General features: G+C 36.6%; 1 protein-coding gene across 31 annotated transcripts in view; it reads left to right on the forward strand.

The window, feature by feature from the left end:
• The window catches only part of BAZ2B (bromodomain adjacent to zinc finger domain 2B), a 413,832-nt gene that overhangs the window by 338,186 nt on the left and 49,244 nt on the right, over nucleotides 1-26,402 (forward strand). For all 31 annotated transcript variants that reach the window (XM_050752835.1, XM_050752834.1, XM_050752839.1 and 28 more), the window contains 7 exons: nucleotides 255-395; nucleotides 3,007-3,261; nucleotides 4,246-4,460; nucleotides 5,919-5,993; nucleotides 6,797-7,040; nucleotides 14,848-14,910; nucleotides 16,390-16,534. In XM_050752835.1, coding sequence (XP_050608792.1) covers nucleotides 255-395; nucleotides 3,007-3,261; nucleotides 4,246-4,460; nucleotides 5,919-5,993; nucleotides 6,797-7,040; nucleotides 14,848-14,910; nucleotides 16,390-16,534 — 1,138 coding nt within the window. The remainder of the gene's footprint in view (nucleotides 1-254; nucleotides 396-3,006; nucleotides 3,262-4,245; nucleotides 4,461-5,918; nucleotides 5,994-6,796; nucleotides 7,041-14,847; nucleotides 14,911-16,389; nucleotides 16,535-26,402) is intronic.

Raw genomic sequence — 26,402 nt, forward strand, 5'->3', positions numbered from 1 at the left:
GCATTTTATGTATCTGCTTTTATTAATAAGTATTTTATTCTTATAACTTGGCAAATGATTGAACAAATTTTGAGTAACAAAATAGTCTAGGTTGAATCTAATATATTAAATATATACAGTCATAAGATTATTTTGAAAATTAGAGAGTAAGATTAATGAAAAGCAAAATAATTCATTGTTGCTACATAATTCTAAGTTTATTCCAACATATATAATGATTAAGAAGAATATGTGTACATGATTTTCTTTTTAAGGAAAAAGAACGGTTGAAGCAAGAAAAACGTGATGAGAAAAGATTAAATAAAGAGCGTAAACTAGAGCAACGAAGATTAGAATTAGAAATGGCAAAGGAACTAAAGAAGCCTAATGAAGACATGTGCTTAGCGGACCAAAAGGTAATTTATACGTCATGTATACCATTTCCATTTATAAGTTTAATTTTTCCAGTTTTCTTACCTGATTTCTTTGCCAGAGCTGCTATTGTGAAAGCCTTTCATTTTTAACTATAGCAGTAAATTTCCAACTCTAGGTCAATTTGCCTTTCCTAGATAGCTACCAGTACACCTCTCTGGAGCTCTTGTGCTGGTAATGGCAGTTTTTTTGTTTGTTTGGTTGGTTGGTTGGTTGGTTGGTTGGTTGGTTGGCTGGTTGTTTTCAGACAGGGTCTTACTCTGTCATTTAGGCTGGAGGGAGGGGAGTGGCAGGATTATAGCTCACTGAAGCCTCAACTTCTCATTCCCAGCCTCAAGTGGCCCTCTCATCTCAGTCTTCTGAGTTGCTGGGACCACAGGCACTTGCCACCATTCTTGGCTAGTTTTTTGGGGTTTGTTATTTTAATTTTTTGTAGAGATAGGCTCTTATGTTGCCCAGGCTGGTCTTGAACTCCTGGGCTCAAGTGATCCAACCACTTCAACCTCCCAAAGTGCTGGGATTCCAGGCACAGAAAAATCTTAACTCCTCCCCACACCCCTATAGATATTTAAATAAATTCAGATTTATAATCTATGACCTCCTTCAGTGCTTTAGGTGACAAACCTTTATTAAACATGTTTACTGCATGCTAGGACTATGCTAAGCACATATTTGAATTTTCTTATTTAATCTTCAATATAATCCTGTGGAGTTAGTATTTCTTCCCATTCACATATGAGAAAACTGAGTCACAAAGAGGTTAAGGAACTTGCCCAAGATTACACAACTAATAAATGGCAATTTGGATTCAAACTCCGGTTTGTTAAACTCCAGAGCCTATACTGTTTATCATCCTGAAAGCCAAGAAACTGTGTCCAACGAAAGTACCTCATATGTGTTTTGTCTTCCATAGTGCTTCACAGATGTGTAATGTTGCTGAAATACATAAAAGTATAAATTTAGAAAGATTGCTGTAATCTTGGCAACCAGCATATTTTCATACATTTTTGAGTAAAAATCAATTATGTTTTGACTATAATTAAGAAGATGGTACTTCTAGAAAAATATCAATAATGCATTTCATCTCTATATTATTATACTTCCTTAGCAGGATATGTATTTACTTATATGCAATATTCAAATGATATGCAAATAATGGTTATCTCTTGATTTATGTAAGCTCTTTTCTAAAGTGCTTAAAGCAAACTTTTAGTACACTAAAATGGATTGAACTATATTAATATGCTATTTGTTTACTTAGCATAAATGCTTCTAAATAAAAATGAGAGTGTACTTACTAGTTTTAGTCATTTGAATGTTTAAATTTTCCTAAGCAGAGAATGGGTATATAAATTAGTTAACACATTTTATAAGCTCATAGTGATCAAGCTTTTTAAATCCTAAGTGAGCTTCATTTTCTTGTATCTTTTATTTTCATTTAAATTCATATGTACTATATCAAATATGTAAGTTCATTTTAAGCCATATTTTATTAGCTCAGCTTTGTTATATAAATTTTCAGAATTACCTAGAAATGTGTATGTTTCATGTGGTTCAAGAAAAAGGGAGAATGAGAATTAACTGGTTTTCAAGAAGAATATAAAATATTTGTATGAGATGAGCTATTATCTATAGTTTTGTGTTTCCACACAGTATTAACAGAAAAAGTCTCAACTGGTTACCTCAATAAATGCAGGGTGGAGAAATATTTTTGAACAAGGACCAATTCAGTTAAATAGAAATATTTATGTCACTTTTTTTCCAGTTAAAATATCAAGTACTTTTTAAGGCTCTCATTAATGGGCAAAATATTTTTAATTTAGATTACCTATTTATTGAATTTTTAAAATGTTGATGACAACTGGTACTGCAATTAAGTCATTAAAATGTTAATATGTGAGCATATTTGAGAAATAGCAACAGAGATAGCTAATTTTAATACTGAAGCTAATACTTGCCTAAATACAGGGAAACCTAAAGACCTTTAGTTGCATTATAACTGGGTTTATGTACAGGGTCATGGCTTCTAGTTATGTGGACCTAGTTATTTATCTGCATTCATTAGCCATAGATGATACCACTTTCTCCAACCATAGAGCCCACAGATGCATGCTGTTAGTTTCTAAGCTACAAAAAAAAGTATGATTTTTAAATGTCATCATCATTAGAAGAAATTGGTACACATGCCCCTATAAGTATGTCCATGGTTAAGTACTTATAAAATGTTTATATTTTATTTAATTTTTGCTCTAGTTATATAATTCATGTTTTTGTTAATATGGATATGTCAGTTGATTGAATATGCAAGCTGATTAAAATTAATGTCTCTTTTACAAAAATCTAAGTTCATAATTGAGTTCAACCAAAATTTGTTAATGGTTGCTTACTTGTATGATGATACTTCAAGACACTATGCTTATTTCCATGGGGGTTACAGAAATGCCCCCAGAGAATTTAGCATCCCAAAGGAAGCTACTGGTACAATACAAGAGGGAAAAAAAAGGTAGCAGCTTATTTTACTTTAGAAGATATGAAATCATGGCTTTTAGAAAATTAAGCTATTTTTATTTTATTTATATTTTATTTTATTTTCAGCCTTTGCCAGAGTTGCCTCGTATTCCAGGACTTGTTCTCTCTGGAAGTACATTTTCAGACTGTCTCATGGTGGTGCAGTTCTTACGAAACTTTGGTAAAGTTTTGGGCTTTGATGTGAATATTGATGTTCCAAACCTGAGTGTTCTTCAAGAGGGATTGCTAAATATAGGGGACAGCATGGGTGAAGTACAAGACTTGCTTGTGAGGCTCCTCTCAGCTGCTGTATGTGATCCAGGTCTAATAACAGGATACAAGGTAAAAAAAAACAAAATATAAAATGTTTTAAATTTGTACTGTCAGTGCATTGGTAGATAGCTTTAGCGTATTAGCAGAAGGTTATGTATATTGATCTAATTTTTCCACATAATGTCTCACAAAGTTAAATGTAGATTCGTGTCAGGTTACACTTCATACAAAGAAAACCTGGTTATAGAGCTTAAGGAATATAGACCATTCTCAAGTTACTCTTTTTTTCTCTAGCTGTAGGCAAAGACCAAGGTAATTTAATGAAATACTTAAGCAATATTCATCAACAACAGAACTGATAATTCATAAGGCAACTAGAACTTGTATGTGCCTTCTGATATTATACCTTGTTCTCTCTCAATCACTGTGAATAACTGAAGCTAATCAAGGCACCTACAGACCAGCACATTAAGACCCTGTGCTGCTCAGTGGATGCTCAATTAGTTCACATTTATCTTAATTCCAAATACAGTACACATTCCACAGAGCTTTGCTCTAGATAATATTGTGGAGAGAGAACCTCCCAGATGCACCTGTTTTTCTTCTATCTCCCTCAGTGTTTCCCTATTTATTTTCCCTAGCCAGTAAAACCTATGACATCTTAAAGGTAGAAAACACAATACTGTTTTTTAACCTCCCCACTCTGTCATTCCTGATAAAATGTCCAGATAAAACCTAGGGAAAGGTTAGTGTTGCCTTTGTAGACATGGAAGACTTGATAGGTAGTTTAAAACTTCTGCTACCCATGAATTTGCATACTCTTCTCCCTGCCTGACTTGGAACCAAGGATTTGAAGTGGGAAAAGAAAGATACAAGTACTTGAATATTTGTCTATTTTCTATTGACTATTTTTGTGTCTCTTTCATTTAAAAAAAGTGAATAAAGCTCTTGTCAGTAATATCTAAATTAAATAATATGAGGATTTTTAATCTTATTGTTTTTATGGTATAAATGGTTATGAGCAATACTGATAAAAATGCCAAACTTTTATAGGCTAAAACAGCTCTTGGAGAACATTTGCTGAATGTTGGTGTGAATCGAGACAATGTTTCCGAGATTTTACAGATATTTATGGAAGCCCACTGTGGACAAACTGAGCTTACTGAAAGTCTGAAGACCAAAGCTTTTCAGGCTCACACTCCAGCACAGAAAGCTTCAGTTCTGGCTTTCCTGATCAATGAACTGGCATGCAGCAAGAGTGTGGTCAGGTGAGCATATGCTCAGGCTTATCCATGTTTTTTTCCATTTTGAATTTTTCTAATCACAAAGTAATACAAATTGATTATAGAAAATTGGAAAGTTACAGACTAACATAAAGAAGATAATTAAAATTGTACTTATCTCAATATTTAGAGATGGCCACTAACAATATTTTCATGTATTTCTTTGTAGTGTATTGAAAAAAAATTTGGGTCATACTGTGTGTCTGTAATACATGGTCTTTGTCACCTGTTTTGTTTAATAATTTTGTTAATTCTTTATACATAACTTCTTTTATATTTTTACTTGCTGTGGTACCAGAATGTGGTACCACCACAAGAATATGGAATTTTTTTTTCCTTCACATTTTTTAAGGACAGATGACTACCTGATTTTCCTTTACCTGATTTTCCATTCATAGAATTATGTAGCCACTTTTTATTTTGTTATATGCTAATAGAACCATAGAGTATTCATTTATCACTGTATTAATTTATACTTTTTTTAAAGTACTTGGTCTTATTTAAAAGTCAGAGTTCTCACTCTAGTACTTGTTACTAATAAAATATTAATACCAACACGTACACTAGTATTCAAGATTTCTGAACAAATTCATGTTCATCTTGTCCTTGTTATTCATTATTTTACAAATTTTTAACAACTTTTAGGCCTTCACCTTTCTAGAAAAAGGATCAATCCAAATATTCAGAGTCATGCATTTCTACGAGTGTAGAAATTTTAAATTTTCTGTGCCTATCTTAACTATGATATTGTATTAGTGTAATTTTTTGTTTGTTTCTGCTATTCACTGACAGTCATCCCAAAAAATATAATAATATTCACATCTTACAATTTTATGGAAGAATAAGTTCATTTAAGCATGAGCATGGTAACAAATAGTAATGCTGAGTAGCACTTACTCAAAACACATACACCCAAATTCAGTGAAAATGGTACACTACAGTTTTTACCTTAGAAAGAAAAAGCACCCCATTTGACTTTACCAGATATCATAATATTCTTAGTTCTGTTTGGTTGTTTATACATATACACTTAGATAGTGTATATGCATATGTATGTATGTGCACTTATATAAATATCCATGTGTGTTCTGGTATCCTGCTTTGATTTTGGAAATTATCACATCTTAAATACATGCAACAAAACTTGGAATGCTGGCTTTCTAAGGCAATTGGTGCATAGTTTCTTTCTTGGTTTAAGATAGAAACCACAGTGAATTTTCTAATACTAATGTTGTATCCATTGGAGAAGTTACCACTTTTCAACATATGTGTATACATATATAAACACATATATATATGAACATGTATATGCATGAGGGCAATTGTATCATTTTTATTTACTCAAAAATGCATTAATTTACATATCAAATTTATTGCATATCAAATTAGTGCATTGCATAAATTGATTAATTTATATTTTTTAATAAATTCTTGCATTGGCAGTGAAATCGACAAGAACATTGATTATATGTCAAACTTGAGGAGAGATAAATGGGTGGTAGAAGGTAAACTCCGCAAGTAAGTCCTATTTTATTAAAGTTAATGTACTGTTTTCTTTTTATACAAATTTCCAGTAAAGCATATGAATTGCAAAGATAGAATTTAAACTTTTATTGTCTAAAGAATAGATAATGCTCAATTTAGATGAGATATAAAATTAATAAAACTCAGGGGCAGAATTTGCAGTGGACAAAAGATATAATGAGATTCATTGAGCTTATATTCTTCATACTTAGAAGAAAGTCATTTTCTCTTTTTTCTTTTAAACAAGTCAAGCAATTACATTTTCTAAGATTGTGGTTGCTATTAAGTTGCTTTTATCACAAATAGAATGTTTGGAACTGTAACTTTCTTTCTTAATTGCTTTCTAATTAAAATTTGCTTTTACGGAATCTAACTAAACTTATTCAACATTAAAACTTAATTATCTTCCTGCCAGAAAATATCATGCAGAAATTACTCCTATGTTAAGAGGTTCGTTTCTTTGTAGTAATTTGAATTGAAATTTATTCAGTCAGTTAGTATGGGATCAGAAATTATTACTCAACCGTTGTTAGAATTCTTCTTTTCAGTTTTCATCATTTTTTTTAATGAGTCTAATTCCAAAGAGATACCCAGAATAACTCTTGAAAGTTAATGCATCCTGTAATTTATGGAAACATTTCTTAAGTTTCCTAATTCTGATTTTTTTAACATTGGTATATTGCTTAACACAAAAGAAATGCCATAAGGTATTTTTGCATACAACTCATGTTTTGCTCTTTTAAAAGTATATTGAGAAGTCTTTTTTTCCATGTCATCACTTTTCGTAATATTTAAAGGCTCAGAATCATTCATGCTAAGAAAACAGGCAAAAGAGACACTTCAAGTGGCATTGATCTTGGAGAAGAGCAGCATCCCTTGGGCACACCCACTCCAGGACGCAAGCGAAGAAGGAAGGGAGGAGACAGTGATTATGACGACGACGATGATGATGACAGTGATGACCAAGGTGATGAAGATGATGAGGACGAGGAAGATAAAGAAGACAAAAAAGGAAAAAAGACTGATATCTGTGAAGATGAGGTAATCAAATTTAGGTTGATTTTAAGACAACTAGAACTGCATAACATAGTTTTAAAAACAAAATTTGGAGTCAGATGGATTTGGCTTTGAATTCAGTTTTGACATTTACTTGCCTCAGTTTCTTCATCTGAAAAACAAATATTACAATCTGTGTCCCATAAAGATTTTTGTGATGGTTATATAAATATTTCATAGAATGTCTATACATAAAAGACACTAAGACTTAATTTTAAAAAGTTTTTTTTAAATATAATTACTTGAGAATTCTCCAAAGAGATATGCAGATTTTTAATTTCAGGTATTCTGTTTCATTCTGTTAACATACTGTGTTACATTTGTACAGCACTTCATGCCTTTAAAAGTGTTGTCAGGTTTAGTGAAAATAATGCATTCCTCAAACACCAATTACTATTTCTGTAGTTCTAGGTATTTTTAATCAAAGACAAATAAGGCACTGAACGTCCCATTTCAATTTACAGTCTCACTGAGGAGGATTTGCAAAAAGAAAACATAATGTGTTAACTGCTTTGAGAGGGGTATTGACAATGTACTACGCGGATACACCTTAAGAGCATTTAGATTTTCTGAGTGATAAACTCCCACAGAGTTTCTGGATCCATCAGCTGAGGCTATAAGCTGAGCTGAACATTAACCTGGGTAAAGGTCTAGGGAAGAGTGTTCCAGGCAGAGAGAATTGCATGAGCAAGGGGACAGAAACAGGAAACCACAATGTGCTTTAAGGGGATTGCAAGTGCTTCAGTGTTACTGGAGCCTCATACGCAACAATGATGAACTAGGATCTTTTGCTTTTTTAGTGACAGGAAGCCACTGAAGGGTTATAATCAGAGAATGGCATGGTCAGCATTAATTTTTAAGTTACTCACTCTGGCAGCTATGTGAAAGAAAAAAGGTGGGGCAAAATCAGAGGTGCAGAGATCAGTCAGGAGATACTGCAATGGTTTAGGTGAGTTGTGAGGGGTAGAAACTAGAGCAACGGTAGTTGGGATGAGGGAGGAAATGATTTAATAAATATTTAGGAGGAAGAATGGGCAGGACTTGAAGATGGAAGGTGAACCATGTAGGTTGATAGAGTGGTAGGACTGATTTCCAGCAATCTGGTTTGGAAGACTTCATGCTATTGTTGCCATTAACCAAAATAGGGAAATCAGGAAGAGAGTAAGTACATACTTGGGGGCAGGGGGAGGTAAGGGAACAGGTAATTGAAGACAGGAAATGATGATTTATTTTTGGACTTGCTGAGTTTGAGGTACCTGTGTATAGAAACTCAGCAGTCAGTTAGATTTAGGAATCTGAGGCCTGAAGAAGAGTTCACTCTTAGAAGTATAGATCAGGGTGTTATTATCACGTAGATGATAATTTAAAATCACAAGGTAAGTAAGATTGCAGGAGGGGATTGGTTTAGTGAATAGAGTAGTGGACTGAGGTTGGAACCTCAGGGATCATCAGTATTTAATAGGAGCCCACAAGGCTCCTTGTTCAAGAAGCAAAAGCAGACAGGTTGGAGATTTCTATAATGAGTTGGAGGTCCCCAAGACCACCTTCAGGTTCTGTGATTCACTAGGATGATTCACAGAACTCAGCATATACTTGTGCTTATAGCAATGAATTACTACAGTAAAAGGAAACAAAGCAAAATCAGCAAAGAGTGTATGGGCAAAGTCCAGAGGAAACCAGATACAAGCTTCCAAGAGTCATCTCCCAGCGGAGTCACACAGGACAGGCTTAATTCCCTCAGCAACAAGTTATGACAACATGCATGTAATGTTATCTACCAGGGAAGCTCATTAGAGACTCAGTGTCCAGGTTTTTACTGGGAGCTGGTCGTGTAGGTACCCTCTGCATAGCATGTGCCAAAATATCAGATTCTCTGAAGAAGAGCAGGTATTCAGCATAATCCACATTGTTAGTGCAAATAGTACAGGTCCATGTTAAGAGCTCATCTTAACCCTCCCAAAATCTAAGTTCCCATATGCCAGCCAAGGACCAATCTTGTAAGAAGGCCTTCCAGAGGATACCAGTCAGGCCTGCTGTATTAAGTCTTTTCTACACATGTAATAATAACAGTAATCAAGAAAATCAAACATTGCAAAAAGGAGAGTGATAAACAATGTTAAAGCAGTAAGAGGCTAGTGTGATGTGGACCTAAAATGTTGATTGAATTTGGCAACATAGAGGTCATTGGTAAGCAGTGTCAACACAGTTTTTTAGAGGGATGAGCACACCTACCAGGCTATACTTGATTGATTACAATAGAAAGTGAGAAAGTGAAGATGACTGTTTCAAGCATTGTGTCTCAGAAGACAGGGAGTTCCTAGAGAGGAGAAGGAGCCAAGGATTTTTCAGATGTTAGACTTGAGATGATTTTTGATGGAAAGAAAAGAGTCAGTAAAATGAGAGACGGGGATTTAAGATAAAAGAAATTTAAAAAGCACAGTGCTATAAGGTTCTAAAGATTTTGGAGGGGCTTCAATCAAGGTGAAGGAGCTACCTTTGAAGAGTAGGTCAAAGGGAAGAAGGCAAGGTCATAGAGGGATGTGTGTGTGTATGTATGTATTTGAGTTTAGGGAAAGCTACCGTAAGTCATGAAAATGGACATGTATAAAAGGTTGAAGTTCACCTTTTATCAGAAAAGAATGCTAGCTAGAGCTGTGGAATTGAACTCAAAAAACAACATACAGCTAACCATTTCTTCTGCTCTCAATGCTAAGGGTACTTAGCTAAGGAAGTCTAGAAAGAACTCTTTTCCCTTCTTGCATCAACTCAGTAATGCTGGAGAAATAAAGAAAGCTTAGAGAGATGAATGTATCAGTGGAATGTGAAAGAAAGCTGAGAGATGAATTTTATTGATGGAATGTGTGAAAATAGTATCTAGTTGACACCAATGATAATCAGATTTATGAATGAATGTAGAACTTGTACTATGCAGTTCTCTTTCTTAAGTAAAAATATGAGTACAAAATGTTGTCGTAATTTCTTCTTTTCCAATGTTATATTTTAAACCAGAATGGTAAAAATTATTAGAATGAACTTTTCTTTTTTGTTGTTTAATTTTGGTAAAACATTTAACATGAGATTCACCCTCTTAAGAAATGTTTAAGTATACTGTATACACTATTGGTAACTGTGGGCATGAGGTTGTACAACAGCTTTCTAGAACTTATTCATCTTGCATAACTGAAACTTCACACCTATTAAATAGTAACTCTCCAATTTCCCCTTCCTCCCAGCCCCTGGCAACCACCATTCTACTCTCTGGTTCTATGAGTTTGACCGTTTTAGATACCTCATATAATTGGAATCATATAGAATTTGACCTTCTGTGACTGGTTTATTTCACTTTGCATAATGTCCTCAAGGTTCACCCATGTTGTTACATGTGGCAGGATTTTTAAAGGCTGAATGATATTTCATTGTATCTATATATCACATTTTGTTTATTCATCCATCCATCAATGGACACTTGAGTTGCTTTCACCGTTTGGCCATTGTGAATAACATTGCAGTGAACATGACAGCACAAATACTTCAAGATCCTGATTTCAGTTCTTTTGAATAAATACGCAGAAGTGGGATTGCAGGATCAGATAGTTCTATTTATAATTTTTTGAGGAACCTTTATACTGTTTTCCATAGTGGTTATATCATTTTACAATCCCACAACAGTGTATGAGAGTTCCAATTTCTCCATATCCTTGCCAACACTCCTCTCTCTCTCTTTCTCTTTCTTTTTGAGAGTAATTACCCTAACAGGTGTGAGATGATATCTCATTGTTATTTTGATTTTACATTTCCCTGATTAGTGATGTTGGACATCTTTTCACATACTTGTTGGCCATTTGTATGTCTTCACTGCAGAAATGTCTATTCAGGTTCTATGCCCATTTTAAAAATCTGGTTATCTGGTTTTTGCTATTGAGTTGTAAGAGTTACTTATATGTTTTAGATATTAACCCCTTATCAAATATATGGTTTGCAAATGTTTTCTCCCGTCCTGTAGGTTCTCTTTTCTGTCTGTTGTTTCCTTTGCTATAAAGAAGCACTTTAATTTGATACGGTGCCACTTGTCTATTTTTGCTTTTATTCCCTGCGTTTTTCATGTCATATTTAAGAACTCATTGTAATGAATTTGACTTTACTGCTTTTAATAGTACCAATCTGAAAATGAGTCTACATTGAGATTCCTTGCAGAAATAATTTATTTCATAATATTGTACTATTGAAACTACCAAATTATGTACATTCATCTGTGACAAATAATATGAAGGGCATATAATTTGAGTATCAGAAGTGTAATTACCCAAACAAAAGATAACATTTATAAGCAGTCTGCTTCATTTGGCAAGTGGACCTGTTTCCATAGCAGGAATTAAGACTTTCTGACCAAAATTAATCACCTTTTCATAGAATTAGTGGCCTCTTTTAGCACTTCACATTATAAATTGTTTTAAAGTGTTAACTCGTAAGTTCAATAACTTGGACAACTATGTACTGAGATTTTAGTTTATTCCACTGTATAGTTATCTCACTAAACTAGAACTTATTTACAGAAATTATTTGTTTCACTTGGTTTCTTTTTTAACAGAGAACTAACAAACCATACATTTTATTCTTTACACATAAACTATTTGAAAATCATTATTAAAGTTTTAAAGGAGATGTGTCATTTAAGGTAGTATTTCACTTTTTTTTTTTGAGACAGAGTCTTGCCCTGTCACCCAGGCTGGAGTGCATTGGTGCGATCTCAGCTCACTGCAACCTCTGCCTCCTGGGTTCAAGCGATTCTCCTGCCTCAGCCTCCCGAGTAGCTGGGATTACAGGTGCCTGCCACCACACCCAGCTAATTTTTGTATTTTTAGTAGAGCTGGGGTTTCACTATGTTGGACAGGCTGGTCTCGATCTCAACCTCATGTTCCGCCCGCCTTGGCCTCCTGAAGTGCTGGGATCACAGGCATGAGCCACTGCACCTGGTCGTGTTTCACTTTTTTATGAGTGTTGAATTATAGAGTTAAATAGATTTTAGGATTTCACTGGCAAAGGTAGATCTTGTTAGTAATGTGAGAAAACAATTTCACAATTTTATAAAGTAATAAATGTTAGGACCTAAGAAGTCAAATTAACATTTCATGTTAAATGATTTGAATTATTCTTTATAATAAAGAACTGGCAGACACATCAATTTCCTATATAAGTAAAATTTTGACTACTTAATGAAACTGATAATTTAGGCACATTAGTTCTCAAAAAATAGATTTGACCTCTCAGTTAAATTGTAAGTAGAGTATTGGTAGTTACCTTCCTTAAAGGATTGATTGCAGGTAGGTTTTCTTATTGAGACCCATATGATCCCTTTCGATTAGAAGATACTGCCCTTGACTGGATCATAGCACCTTTATCTCAAAGAGGATTCCCTCTTCTCCTCACTCTTCATTCCTTCATTCCATAGAGTTGTGTTGAGACCTATGGGAGTTGAACCTTACAAGTTGGCCTGTGAGAGGTTATGTGGACAATTAAACTCTGACATATAGGGACATATAATGACACTCTTTTTTGGTTGGGGAACTGTGGTATAGATTCTGTGTTCTTAGTTTTGTTGTTGCTGCTACTACCTTTCTCTCTGTTCTTCCACGTTTTTTTAATCTCTGAAAATTTTAAGTACTATTAGCCAAAACTCCTTTAAATAAAACTTTAGGAGACATTTTATTTATTTCTTTTTGCATTGTAGGAAGAGTCTTAAAAATTGCAGTTAGATTATTTGGCTGATACATGGCATTTTCAAATATTCGATATCTTATTTTGAATATTTATTGATTGAATTGTATTTTTGCATAAACAGATTATCAGACATTTGTCCTGCTGATCAGAAGATCACTTTAGAATCTATTTATAAATATTCACATAAGAGTCAAGATTTAAGAGTTGTTGAGCTACTTATCTTTTAAGGTTTCTTTTAATTCCAAATAGAATTCATGTTACTGTTAGCACAAATAATGTGCCTGAACACCTTTGTAACTTGGTTCCCTAAATTTGGGTAAGGAGTGGATGAGTGAGAGATAATGGTGAAACTATGGCAGTCTTTTTTTCACTTTTTTTTTCATTGGGTAGGTAGCCACACTAGTCAGAAATACATGTTTGTGTGTGGTTGGTGGCAGTGTGGCTTTTTATGAATGCTGATAGGAAGTAAACATCAAAAACAAGTTGTTATTTTTCTTTAATCTGAGCTGTACCTCCATCTTGTTATTAAAGTAGGAACACTGTTGGTTACTTTCAGATCTGTTCTTTCTTAGTCCTCACAAAACCTTCATGTAATTGGTAACATTATCACCAGATTTACAGATGAATAGCCTTACAAAGGTTAAGTAATTTGCCTATGTCTAGTAGTGCAGCTAAGATCCAAAGAAACCCATGTACCTTCTGTTCATGCTTTCCCTCTAAAACCTAAAATTTGGAGATAGTTCTTCTGTTGTCATTTTCTAGAATGAAAAATTTCACGTAATTACTTACAAACCTTCTATTTATGCAATTAGTACTATGCATGTTAGGAATTATTTTTATTCTAAAAGCCCAATGTGTTCAAGTATAACTAATCTTCTTCCCTTCAAAAATAACTCCTTCAATTGATGGTATCAGTATTTTTCCAGTCTCCTAGATTTAAAACCTTAACATCATAATTTATTTATTCCATCATCTCCCTTGCCCCTCTGTGCCACATATTCATGAGTTGACAAGACTCAACAGCTCTATAACTATGTAGTATCTCTTACATTCATTTGCTTTTCTCCATCTTTATTTCTTTTACCCTAGTAAGAACCATATCCCTCCTTCTCTAATCTGTTAGCTAGTTTTAAACCAAAACTAGTCTGTTAGCTAGTTTTACCAATTTTAATCCCTTCTCTGCTCCAGGCCATCTTACAACTATTGCCAGAATAACCTTTGGAAAGCATAGTTCAGATGTTTAGCCCTCCCTCAAAGGATCATTTTGTTAATTGACAAGCATTTACAGGTCTTCAAAATCTAGCCTTAAACTCATTTTGCCTCATCTCCTACCTTACCTTTTATGTACCTCTCATGTCAAGACATGAGACCTGTCCTCTTTTCTCTGATGGATGCATTTCTAACCATTCTTTAGTAGCTAATTAAAACATGACTTCTTCTATAAAGCCTCCCTTGGTATACATTTCTACTAAAAGTAATCTTACTCTGCCTTGAACTTCACAGGTTTTAATCACTACCTCTCTTTGAGACCCTTATACTTTTCCTGCTTTTGGGGGAGTTTATTGTGTGTGTGGTTTGTTATGTTTTGTTTTGTTTCTTTTGGGGATAGGGTCTGCAGGCTGGAGTGCAGTGGCATGATCATAGCTCACTGCAGCCTTGAACTTCTGGGCTTAACCAGTCCTCCTGTATCAACCTCCCAAGTAGCTGGAACTGCAGACATAAGCCACTAAGCTGATTTTATTTTTTGTAGATACTGGGTCTGACTATGATGTCCAGGCTGGTCTCAAACTCCTGGCCTCAAGTGATGATCCTCCCACCTCAGTGTCCTAAAGTGCTGGGATTACAGACATGAGCTACCATACCTAGGTTTTTGTGTGTGTGTGTGTTTTTTTAATATAACGTTTTCTGTATCTCTCTATCAGATTATTAGTTTATAGAAAAGAACTGAGTCTTATACCTTCTTATACAGTGCCTCTTCTAGTATTTTGCATATAAGAGACTTTCATTAAATATTTATGGATTGAATAAATAAATCTTAAAACAGATAAATGACACTGTATTTTCTTATGTATAGGATGAAGGTGACCAAGCAGCAAGTGTTGAAGAGCTGGAAAAACAGATTGAAAAACTGAGTAAAGTAAGCACTTTTCTGATTAACATTTAACATCTTCACAGTGTTTTAGAAATCTACATTGTATGGGGATTAGTTTTTCTGACTGCTAAGCAAAAACAAGCTTTTGGGGAGTAATTAAAAATGAAGATTCTGAATAGCATTTTTGTCACCAAAAAATAAGATGACGAACTCTAGAAACATTCTTACAATTGAACTTTACAAGCTTAATGCTAAGGTTAAAAGCCTGCCTCTTAAAACACGATATTGAACTTAATCAGAGCCTAGAAAGAAAATATTCTATATTCTTCAGCTCTTCATATAAATATGAAATATCAATTAAGGCATAGTTTTATTTCTTGGAATTAATTACTAAAAAATTCAGGTGAATTTCTTAGTGACAGTTTCAGCATCTTAGGTCTTATTTTACATTTGTGTATTTGTGGGTTTTATTTGCATTGGATTTGTAAAGTGTACGTATTTACATACTTCTCATTAAAGAGAAGTGGTTTACACCTGTAATCTCAGCACTTTGGGAGGCTGAGGTGAGAGAATTGTTTGAGCCCAGGAGTTTGAGACAAGCCTGGGCAACATGGCGAGACCCCATCTCTATTTTTTTTTAATTAAAATAAAAATAAAAACTGAATTTCATAGCATTAGTGAAATTTAAGATGAGCTTTTTATAAGAACAAAAATGAGTTTTTTAAAGGTATTACAACATGCCTGTGTATGGTATTAATGTTAGATTCTTCACAGACCTATCCCAAAACTTAAATATACGTTGTCTAGGTTTACAACCTGAGTGTAAAAATAGGCAAATACAGGCTTAGCCAATTACATATATATTATTTGTTTTTTGTTTTGCTTTGCTTTTCGAAACAGAGTCTTGCTCTGTTACCTAGGCTGGAGTGAAATGGCATGATCACGGCAGCCTTGACCTCCCAGGCTCAAGCGATCCTCCCGCCTCAGCCTCCCTGGTAGCTGGAACTACAGGCATGTGCCGCCACGCCTGCTGATTTTTCATATTTTTTTTGTAGATATGGGATGTCACTATGTTGCCAAGGCTGGTCTCTGATTCCTGGGTTTAAACGATCCACCCGCCTCGGCCTCCCAGAGTGCTGGGATTACAGGCATGAGCCACTGTGCCTGGCCTATATGTATTATTAGTTATATACTGTAATCAATAAGAGTTGAATTGAACCAGTTTGCTTTGGCTCCATAAAATACTTGATCCCATTGTTTATTATCAAGTAAAAGGATAAGTTTTATTTTCTCAGGTAACTTATCCTTTTACTCCATGGCAACAAAAATAATTATCCTTAAAATGATTTCTATCTTTATAAATGTTACTGAAATTGAAGTCGGGCATGAATATTTAGCCCTTTTGCTCTTTTCCCAGTAGTGAAATTTATGTGCTTAAAGGTATAAAAGTATAAAGTTACTTATACATTAATTTTTAAAGTATTTAACATCCCAAACCTAATTATATGTACCATTTTTTAACAGCAACAGAGTCAGTACAGAAGGAAGCTCTTTGATGCCTCTCACTCATTGCGTTCAGTGATGTTTGGCCAGGATCGTTACAGACGCCGGTACTGGATTCTTCCCCAATGTGGGGGGATTTTTGTAGAAGGCATGGAGAGTGGTGAAGGTAAGAACTAATAATCCGATACAAATTGTTAAATAAGAAACTATATATTTTAAAACTCTGTTACTTCTTCAATATATTTTATGTTCCCATAATCAATCTTTGGTAAACATGTAAAACCTTAATTCTCATTCCTTTTGAACTCATAATGCCCCTTCTCTGATACACACTTCCTCCTAGCTGTTGATATTTCTTTTGCTACTCTTTCTGACATCAGACATAAACTGTTCTTTCTTTCTTCTGTGGACAAAGACTTGTATTTGTATCTATATTACCTTTTGTAGCTGCTGTTCCATTTCTCTTTCTTCCCATTGTCAAACTTCCCAATAAGTGGTTTATTCTTTTAATAAGCATACATCCTGACAGTAACCCCCTGCAGGTAACTTGCTTAAATCTAAGATCATCATAATCCTCATTCCTTTTCAAATCTTGTTAATGTTTGAAGTTTGTGATCACTTCCTTCTCCTTCAAACTTCTTCCTTTTTTGAATTTTGTGTTACTGCAAATTCATGATATTCTACCTTTAGACTTCTCTCGCTGGCTCCATTTCTGTTACATTAACTAGCAGAGTACATTGTGCATTTATGTGCTTAGTAAACCTTCTTGAATTTAACTTTTCAGAACTCCATATCTGGACATTTTCAAATGCCAAATTCTGATGAAAACAAAAGTGTTATGTTAGTGCTTATAGATTTCAAAATAGCTATTGACTCATGTTGGTACAAGGAAGCAAAAATGTTTTTACATTCTGAAAATCTGTAAGCACTAACATTAACACTTTTGTCCCCGTCAGACATGGAAGAAAAAACACATTTTTGAATGCTTGCTATGTGCTAGACATTTCTAGGCACTGCAGGAGATACAAAGCTGTATAAAATAGAATCCATGTCATGTTTATAGTCCAGTGGGGAGAGAAGACTGGCTAATCATATAGACGACTCTAATAGAAAATATAAATAAAGCAGTTGCTTTTAAGCGTTTTATTTTTAGTAATGGGGTCATGTTTTTTTAAAATGAAAATGTTATGCAGAATCTCAACATCTAACAAAAACGAATTGTTCTGATTGATCTACTTGGGAGAATTTTCTAGCTTATACAAATAGACCTCTGTTCTATATACTTGCTTTCCGATTCAGTAGTGACCCCAGAGGCATCTCTAATGATGTTAGGATTCTGCAATAAGAGTAAGCTCAGAACCTATGAAAGCAAAGTGCCTAGAGGGATCAAAGCTGAGAAACATTATGTACCTTACTTAACATTTTGTCATAATGTTTGGTACAGATGGCCATCTCTGCCACTAGACTGTGAGCTCTTGGAGAGCAGAGATTAATTTTGGCAGGGGAATTACACTGAAATAGATAACCTGGGAGCAAAGTATGCATTGGATTGGAAGAAGAAGTAAAGAAACTGATTGTGCAACCGTTACAATAACCCAGCTGAGAAGTAGGGAGGCCATAACCTCAGGAGCAAACAGGGATAAAAGGAAGACAGAAAGAAGGATCTTCAAGGTTGAATTGCTGTAAGAAATTATTGAATATGATGTAGGAAAGTGGAAATTAGAGATAAATTTAATGACTTAATTCCCAATAGAAAATTTGTGGGCTAGACATGATGGCTCACACCTTTAATCCCAGCACTTTGGGAGGCCAAGACAGACAGATCCCTTGAGGCCAGGAGCTTGAGACCAACCTGGGCAACATGGCAAAACCTCGTCTCTAGCAAAAAATACAAAAATTAGCCAGGTGCAGTGACATGTGCCTATAGTCCCAGCTACTCTGGAGGCTGAGGCACAAGAATCACTTGAACCCGGGAGACAGAGGTTGCAGTGAGCCAAGAGTGCACCACTGCACTCCAGCCTGGGTGACAGAGTGGACACTGTCTCAAAAACAAATAAATACATATATACATACATAATAAAAGTTATGATACTTTGGCCGAGCACAGTGGCTCACATTTATAATCCCAGCACTTTGGGAAGCCAGCATGGGCAGATCACCTGAGGTCAGGAGTCCAAGACCAGCCTGAACAACATGGAGAAACCCCATCTCTACTAAAAATACAAAAAAAACTAGCCAGGTGTGGTGGCGCATGCCTGTAATCCCAGCTACTCGGGAGGCTGAGGCAGGAGAATCGCTTGAACCCAGGAAGCAAACGGAGGTTGCAGTGAGCCGAGATCGTGCCATTGCACTCCAGCCTGGGCAACAGGAGTGAAGATCCGTCTCAAAACAACAACAACAAAAAATTATGATACTTTAAAATGAATTAGAGCAGTCAATAGAAGGGGTTGTTTGAAATGAAATTAAGTCAAAGTTTTAGTATAGGATCTAATTTAAAATGACAAAATTATGTGTCATTTAGAAGTACAGAGGCTGGGAGATTTAAGAGCAGTTTTTTTTTTTTAAATGCCCAGGTGAATGGCTTTTTAACCTTAGGTGTAATTAGAATCACCTGAAAAGCCTAAGAAAACGACTAATCTGAGCCCTACCCCAGACCAGTTAAATATTCAATATGATTAAGAGCCACGTTCTTCTTAATCACTTGGGCATGTAAACTTGAAGTATCTAGGACATCAACTTTCCTTCAAAATACCTGAGATCAGTCTCTTTGCAACACTCCTGAAATCAGTTCTTCTTCATTATATACCTGGATTATTACACCTGTCCTCAACTTCTCTATATATAATTCCCTCCTTCCATCACATTCTGTCAACATACCATGTCTCTACTCTGAAACCTTAAATGACTCTATAACCTGTAACATGAAGTAATAAATATATACTTAGCCTGGCATTCAAGACAGTATACAATTCTGACCCCAAGCTATCTTTACAGTGTTCTCTTAATGAGAATTCACCTAGTCCAATCTACTCACTCAACACATGTGTGTTCCTCCCCTTGCATCTTTGCCAAATCTTGTTTATTATAATAATCTGCTTTTCTTCTACCATCTAAATTTCACCCATCCATCTTGATCCAGCTCAAATCCTAAGCTTTTCCACAAACTTCCCAGCTTATTTAAGTGGACCTTTTAATATACGTGAAATTGAACCCCCAGAAAAGCAGGTAATTAATTAGACCATTATTTTAGCACATTAATATGTATACTATTTCCTTATTTAAATCTTATAATCTTTATCTCTACTTTTAATTTTACACAGTGTTGGAAGGATAGTACTTTATATATCACAGGCTCACTTAAAATACTCTAAGATTTAAATAAACAAATAAATAATTTAATGTCTTTATAAGGTTTACAAGAATAGATTATAGGAGACAGTTTTGTTTTTTGTAATTTTAGGTCTCTCAGATTAACATAGATTGAATTTACATATTAGATCTCCTTTTCCATCCAGGCTCTTCTATGTAACCTCTCTGGACCCTGATTTCCCTTTCTGCAAAAAAAAAATTAATAAGCTGTATATGAATTCTTTGGTTGTTACAAGGATCATGTCAGATAATGGATCTAAAAGAACTACAAAGTGATATATAAATAGCAGTTGTACTTTATACTCTTATTTGTGGTCATTGCAGAGCAGGGAGAAGTAGGGATAATTTTTCACTTAGTTTATTTTCTTCTAAAGTTTTTTATTATTTCATTAATAGATATATTAATAGACATTAATAAAATAATAAGGGGATATATGTCTGCTATATTCTATGTGCTATGAACTTAATAGGTAATACATTCCTTCTCTTTATCTTACAGCTAATTAAAATGAGGAAAAACTCGGATGATTTATTCATCCAATGTTTATTTGCGCCTGTATTGTGCCTTGTACTAAGTGCTATGGAGATGCAAAAGAAGACCAGGCTCACTGGTTCATGCCTGTATTCCTAGCACTTTCAGAGGCTGAGGCAGGAGGATTGCTTGAGCCCAGGAGTTCACAACGAGCCTGGGCAACATAGCAAGACCTTGTCTCTACTAAAAATCATATATATATATATAGGCACCTGTAATCTCAGTTAGTCAGGAGGTTGACATAGGGGGATCACTTTAACATAACATGATGCAAAAGAATCAGTTAACCTGTCCCTATCCACAAAGAGCTCACAGTCTCATTGGAAAGATAGAGCACATATGAAGACAAAGAGAACATACAAGTATATAATATGAGCAAGTAGTGCTCTGACAGGCAAGGCTGATAAGGATCAGTAAGTAGTAGAAGCTACCATAAATAAACAGGTGCTGAAAGTTAATTCAACATTAACAATATACATTATTGTCATCATCTTATTTATTACTTTTTTTTTTTTTTTTTTGAGACAGAGTCTCGCTCTGTTGCCCAGGCTGGAGTGCAGTGGAGTGATCTTGGCTCACTGCAAGCTCCACCTCCCGGGTTCATGCCGTTCTCCTGCCTCAGCCTCCCAAGTAGCTGGGACTACAGGTGCTCACCACCACTCCTGGCTAATTTTTTTTGTAGTTTTTTAGTAGAGACGGGGTTTCACTGTGTTAGCCAGAATGGTCTCGATCTCCTGACCTCGTGATCTGCCCGCCTCTGCCTCCCAAAGTGCTGGGATTACAGGTGTGAGCCACCGCACCCAGCTGCATATTTATTCCTTTTAAAAGTTCCTTAAAAGTATAATGTGTTCTTAATAAAGAAAGGTTAGATTTAACATTAAATATACAAGTTTTAAAAAAATATTTATAATAACATTAACATCAATTAATATTATGGGGAGAAGATATCAGACATTGGATTACCTTCACAGAAAAATATTAATTAACTTCATGTTGTACAAGAGGCAAGGTAATATATACCACAAGCAATACACATGGTGCTAATAACAACAACGTTTATTAGTGTTGATAACTTCAGAGCAGATAAATAACAGAGCACATGGGATCTCTGAGCCCCTACAATGGTTCCACAAGGGTGTGCCTTGTCCATTTGGAGACTGGACAAGAAACAAGATCACTCAAAGAGAGAAAACTCTACCTTCATAACACTGTATATTTTGAGGTTAGTCCAAGTCCTTCATTATTCTAAGAAACAACATATATCTCAAAGGACCTCTGGGCCTAGGAACAACACTAGGAAGTATGCATTACAAAGGACCAGGGTCTGCATACCAAGAACTTTGAGAATAGCAGCTAAAGACCCTACTGTTCCTCTGCAAATCAGCTCAGTGGCTAAGCAGGTTTGCTGATGGGTCTTGGGAACGAGAGAAGGAAGAGAGCCCCCATGACCATTTAGCTAAGACTGAGAGTTTATTCCTTCTCAGTCCACCCCCTGACCCTTGCTGTGGCTCACTAGATAATAAGCGTCCTCATCTGGAATAGAAAGCAATTAGATTTTAAATGGGGCTTCAGTGTTTGTTGAGAGTGCTGAGTCATTATATAGCCAAAGAAATTCCAAAACAAACAATATACCACAGCATTAGGAGATACAGAGCTCCCCTGAGCAATCTGGCTGCATATCCAACAAACAGTTCAAAGCTATGCAATTCTGTAATATTAACTCAGGTCAAGGAAGCAATGCTAATTTGTTCAGTGATATGATCCCAGGCTCTCTTAATGGTAGCGTTTCCCACGATAGCAATTGCGGGTCATACCCTCAGCTTCATAGGTGTCTATTCAAGGCAAGAGCCCTTGTACAAAGTAATGAAAGCCTGTATCCTTAACACCTGCGGATAGGCTCTAATGCTAGCACTGGAGACCACCGCTGGGAAAGTGACCAGTGTCTTAGATTTTGAGTCACTATTAAAGGTCTCATAGTATTTCCAAAATGTGCAGTGTTATGTACAGGTGGGAGGCAGGGAAAGCATGCCTTTCACATAAGACTAGTTCCATTGGATTACAGAGGTTTCATGCTACATTTTATATCCACTTGGTATTTATGTTTTCCTGGGGTTAACACACTGTTGGCATGCTATTAGACTCAACTGCAGGTCTGAAGTGGAAGTATTTGGTTGAGAGTTTTATGCTGCTTTGGGGTTCTCCTAATGTGGGACATGGATCCACTGGGAGCCAAGATGTCAGAGTACATGTTTCTCTGCACCTGAGAAGATGAATAGAGTTTTACACAGTATGACTAGTAAGGGAAGAATTATGGAGGGCCAGGGCAAATGAGAACTCTGGGAGTAGAATTTCCGGAAGGTCCTCTGCAGTTGAATATGTTAAGCATAACAAATCCCACACTGTGGTAGTTTTGCACTGAGTGTCATTGTGTGGGATTGCTGCACAGGATTATTTGGTACAGTTTGTTAATATCTGCAAGAAAGGTGAAGAGAGAGTCATTCCTGCTCCAACCACCCTTTCACTTTTTTTGGTCAGGCACGTTTATGCCCAAAGCACAGTCCATCATCATCTTCAAGGACAACCTATATGGTCTGTTCTTTCTTTCTGGAACAGTAAATTCCACATGAAAGCAGGAGTTGTACTTTCCCACTAGAGATACCCTGTGGATAGAATATACTACATGGATATAGAGACTGCAGCAAAATCTCCCACTTGCAGAATAAGCATACAACAGAAATTTAGAATGTTTGGAATAAAGAGAGAATCAAAGTTGCTCTTCTGTAGGTGTAGCTAGCAAGTGTCACCAGGAAGTCAGGAGGGCATCCAAGTTTGTATCCATCCATTTGTCTGTAATACGAACACACAAACCTCCCAGCCACCTGTTGAAATTATGACAGGTACAAGGAAAGAACTATTGAAGTGTAAAAACTCAGGTCTTGGCATACCAAGTAAATTCTTTGTCTGTTTCTGATTTTTGACTCCCAGGTGCCAAGGAACTTCACCAAAGTGGAGGGACCTTTATGAGTATAAACAGCAGAGGTAACCCAGACCAGACAATCTTACAGAAGTCATTGTTAAAGGGATGGGCACAGCTGTCTTTCAGAATGCTGTTCCACTATTCTATACTGCCTGTGGATAAGAGGGAGCCTAGAATAGCCACTTAGTACCATGTTGGCAATACCATTCTACATGGTCCCATTGTAGAATGCCAGCAGCTGTGAAAGCACTTTCACTGCTTGATTGTGTCATATCTGGAAACCCCAATATATAACAGTATTCCTCAGTCTTGATAGCATGTATATTATCTGCAAATGCAAGAGACACAGTAACTCCAAAGGTGTATACCATTCATTAGCTAGAGGAGATCGAACACCCAAAAACTAACACATGCCATCAGTGTCTCTGCCTGAGACCAGTCATAGATCACTTGTAGTTCCAGTGTCAAACAGGGTTAGGCAAACGGGTTTGTTAAATTGTGAAATGGTGTTGCGCAGTACCCCTGCCTGAGTCTGTTCTTGTATAAGAAATGCAACCTGTTTCACCTCTAGGTGTGCAACACTGTCGCACGATGTCTGCCGACCTTGTAAGTATAGGTGGGTTTTGGCAACATACCTGGCCAACAGTTATAGAAGCTACCAACAGAAGTCACAAAAAAAGGTCTAACTAAGGGCAAGGCATGGTGGCTTATACCTGTAATCCCAGCACTTTGGGAAGCTGAGGTGGGAGAATCAGTTGAGCCCAGGAGTTCAAGACCAGCCTGGGTAACATGGTGGAATCACATCTCTACAGAAAAATTAGCCAGGTGTAGTTCCAGCTACTCAGGAGTTTGAGGTGGGAGAATCAATTAAGCACAGGAGTTCGAGGCTACAGTGAGCCACAATCGCATCACTGCACTTCAGCCTCGGGGACAGAGCAAGACCCTGTCTCAAAAAGAAAAAAAGTCCAACTGACATGTCAACTTAAATACCCCACCCTGATAAAGGAACAACTAAAGTTCACGCAAAAGGTCCAAAAGCCTTCATAGTGATTGTAATTCTAATCTTTTAGCCACAGGTAACGCGGAATCCAAACCCCAGTTGAGGAATTTGTTTGCCAGAGCTCTTTTGCAGTCTGGAATAATAGATACTGGTCCTCCATTTCTAGCAAACCCATAAATATTGAAGGCTGTTCTCTTTTCCAGCATAATCATCTAGGGTACATGGTTAGTGATCCCTTGGAAGAGATTAAAGGGGAATGAGCCCACCCGTATTTCTCCTTGAGTTTGAAAGGGCTCAGATTAGGAACAAAGAATCTTGGCTTCTAGAGTTGACTCAAATTCATAAAGTAGAACTGATGACTAGGAGCATTCCCACCAGCAATGCCACTTCCAGAGTCAAGGTAATGCAGGGTATCTCCCTGTCTCTATGTCCTTTTCTGGAGAGTCTCGAGGTTGTGAGATCTTCCAAGTTTGTGTGGATGAGGCTTAATAGCCCTCGTCCTCCCCAGGGACCTTCTTCACATAATCTTCTAGTGAATCCACCTCTCCCAATAATTACTCAAGCCTGTAAACTATTCAGTATCACGTTTCATCTCACATGTCCCTTTTCCACAGTCTCAGTGGGTCTTTTAACTTTTTGAATAGGACCACACTCCCACACGCAAGAATTAGGCCACCTCTCAATTTCTGTCTTATTCCTTCTGAGCAATACCACATTTATTGGTGTGAGGGAGACTGCCTGAAGTTGGGCCCATCTGTCTATTCCTTCTTTTGTTCCTTCTTTCTTTATATTTTGGGCAGAAACCTGTGCATCTCATGAGACCCTGTCTCTTTCCATTTCCACCCCTGCTGGGGCGCTTGTATGACCTAAAAGAACTATTTCATGTCCAACATTGCCTCCCAGATGAAGGAATAAAGTCAAAGCCGTTGTCCGCTTAGGAGGACCTGCTCTGATTCGGTCATCCAACATTCTCTGCACCGAGAGCATGTTGTTAGGGATTCTGTACTCAAACCCTGGATTTTCTTATAATTATGCTAACACAGCCGGTTGTCTCAGAGTGTGTCCAAGTAACTACACTATCTGTGGATCTAGTCCACTTCACATTCAAGTCTCAGGAAAATCACCGCAATGGTAATATGTATTACCCATGCTACCAAGCATCCAGTTTAGAAGCAGGGTGACAACATCAGCCCCGTATTATTCGTCAACCCAGACTGCTCATTGTTCAACCAGGCCATGTGTTTCCCTTTACTCAGCTTCACTTAACACCACTGTTGTCTCCTAACCATGCAAGTTAGCAGGCCAAGCCTCTGCTATCCCTACAGTAGTGAACCTATTAAGAGCCTTGCTCTTGCTCTGTATAATGCTGGACTCCTCCTGCTGGTGTTCCCACTCAGGCTCCTGAATACCGTGCCTCACAGTAACTGGCTTCACATACAGCAGGACCAGCTGCCTCATACTGTAGATAAACAGTGGGAATTTGTCCCACCTTCCCTTCTAGAGAGACTACCACACCCTTTCTAGTGCACCCTACCCCTTTGTACTCTTGAAAATCTCTTAAGTTGATAAGGAGAAGAGAGAGAACTTAATTTCAAGCCACCTTATTACACTGGAAAGCCTCTTTACCACTTGAGGGCTTCTGCCATTCTCAGGCATAGCTGCTGAGACCATCCTAACTGCCAAGTGAATGACCACTGTGCCCAGAAGATATTATTTGACCCATAGGTTCTCTTCTTTCAGAAAGCCATGACATCGGGACTTTGTTGGGCACCAACTGTAGTACAAGATGCATAGTTACGCAAACCACTGACCCACATGGTGCTAATAGCAGCAAAGTTTGTTAGTGAGAGTAACCTACAAGCAGAGAAGTAACCATACACAGGATTCCCAGCCTCCATAATGAGTCCACAGGACTTGGACATGCAACAAGACTACTCCAAGAGACGAAACACCGTACCCCACACCTTGCTCTGTATGCATTAGTGTGAGAAAGAGTAGAAAGCACTTAATTTCTGAGTAATGATAAACATTATCAAGGGACCTTTGGGTTTAGAAACAGTGCTAGGACATATGCATATCAAGGGTAAAAGTCCACATAGGGAGGACGCTGAGAACAGTGTTGATGTCAGCTGAAGGCCTTCTGACCTGCTGCTGCC

The sequence above is a fragment of the Macaca thibetana genome, chromosome 12 (assembly GCF_024542745.1).
Source record: "Macaca thibetana thibetana isolate TM-01 chromosome 12, ASM2454274v1, whole genome shotgun sequence".
Classification (NCBI taxonomy): domain Eukaryota; kingdom Metazoa; phylum Chordata; class Mammalia; order Primates; family Cercopithecidae; genus Macaca; species Macaca thibetana.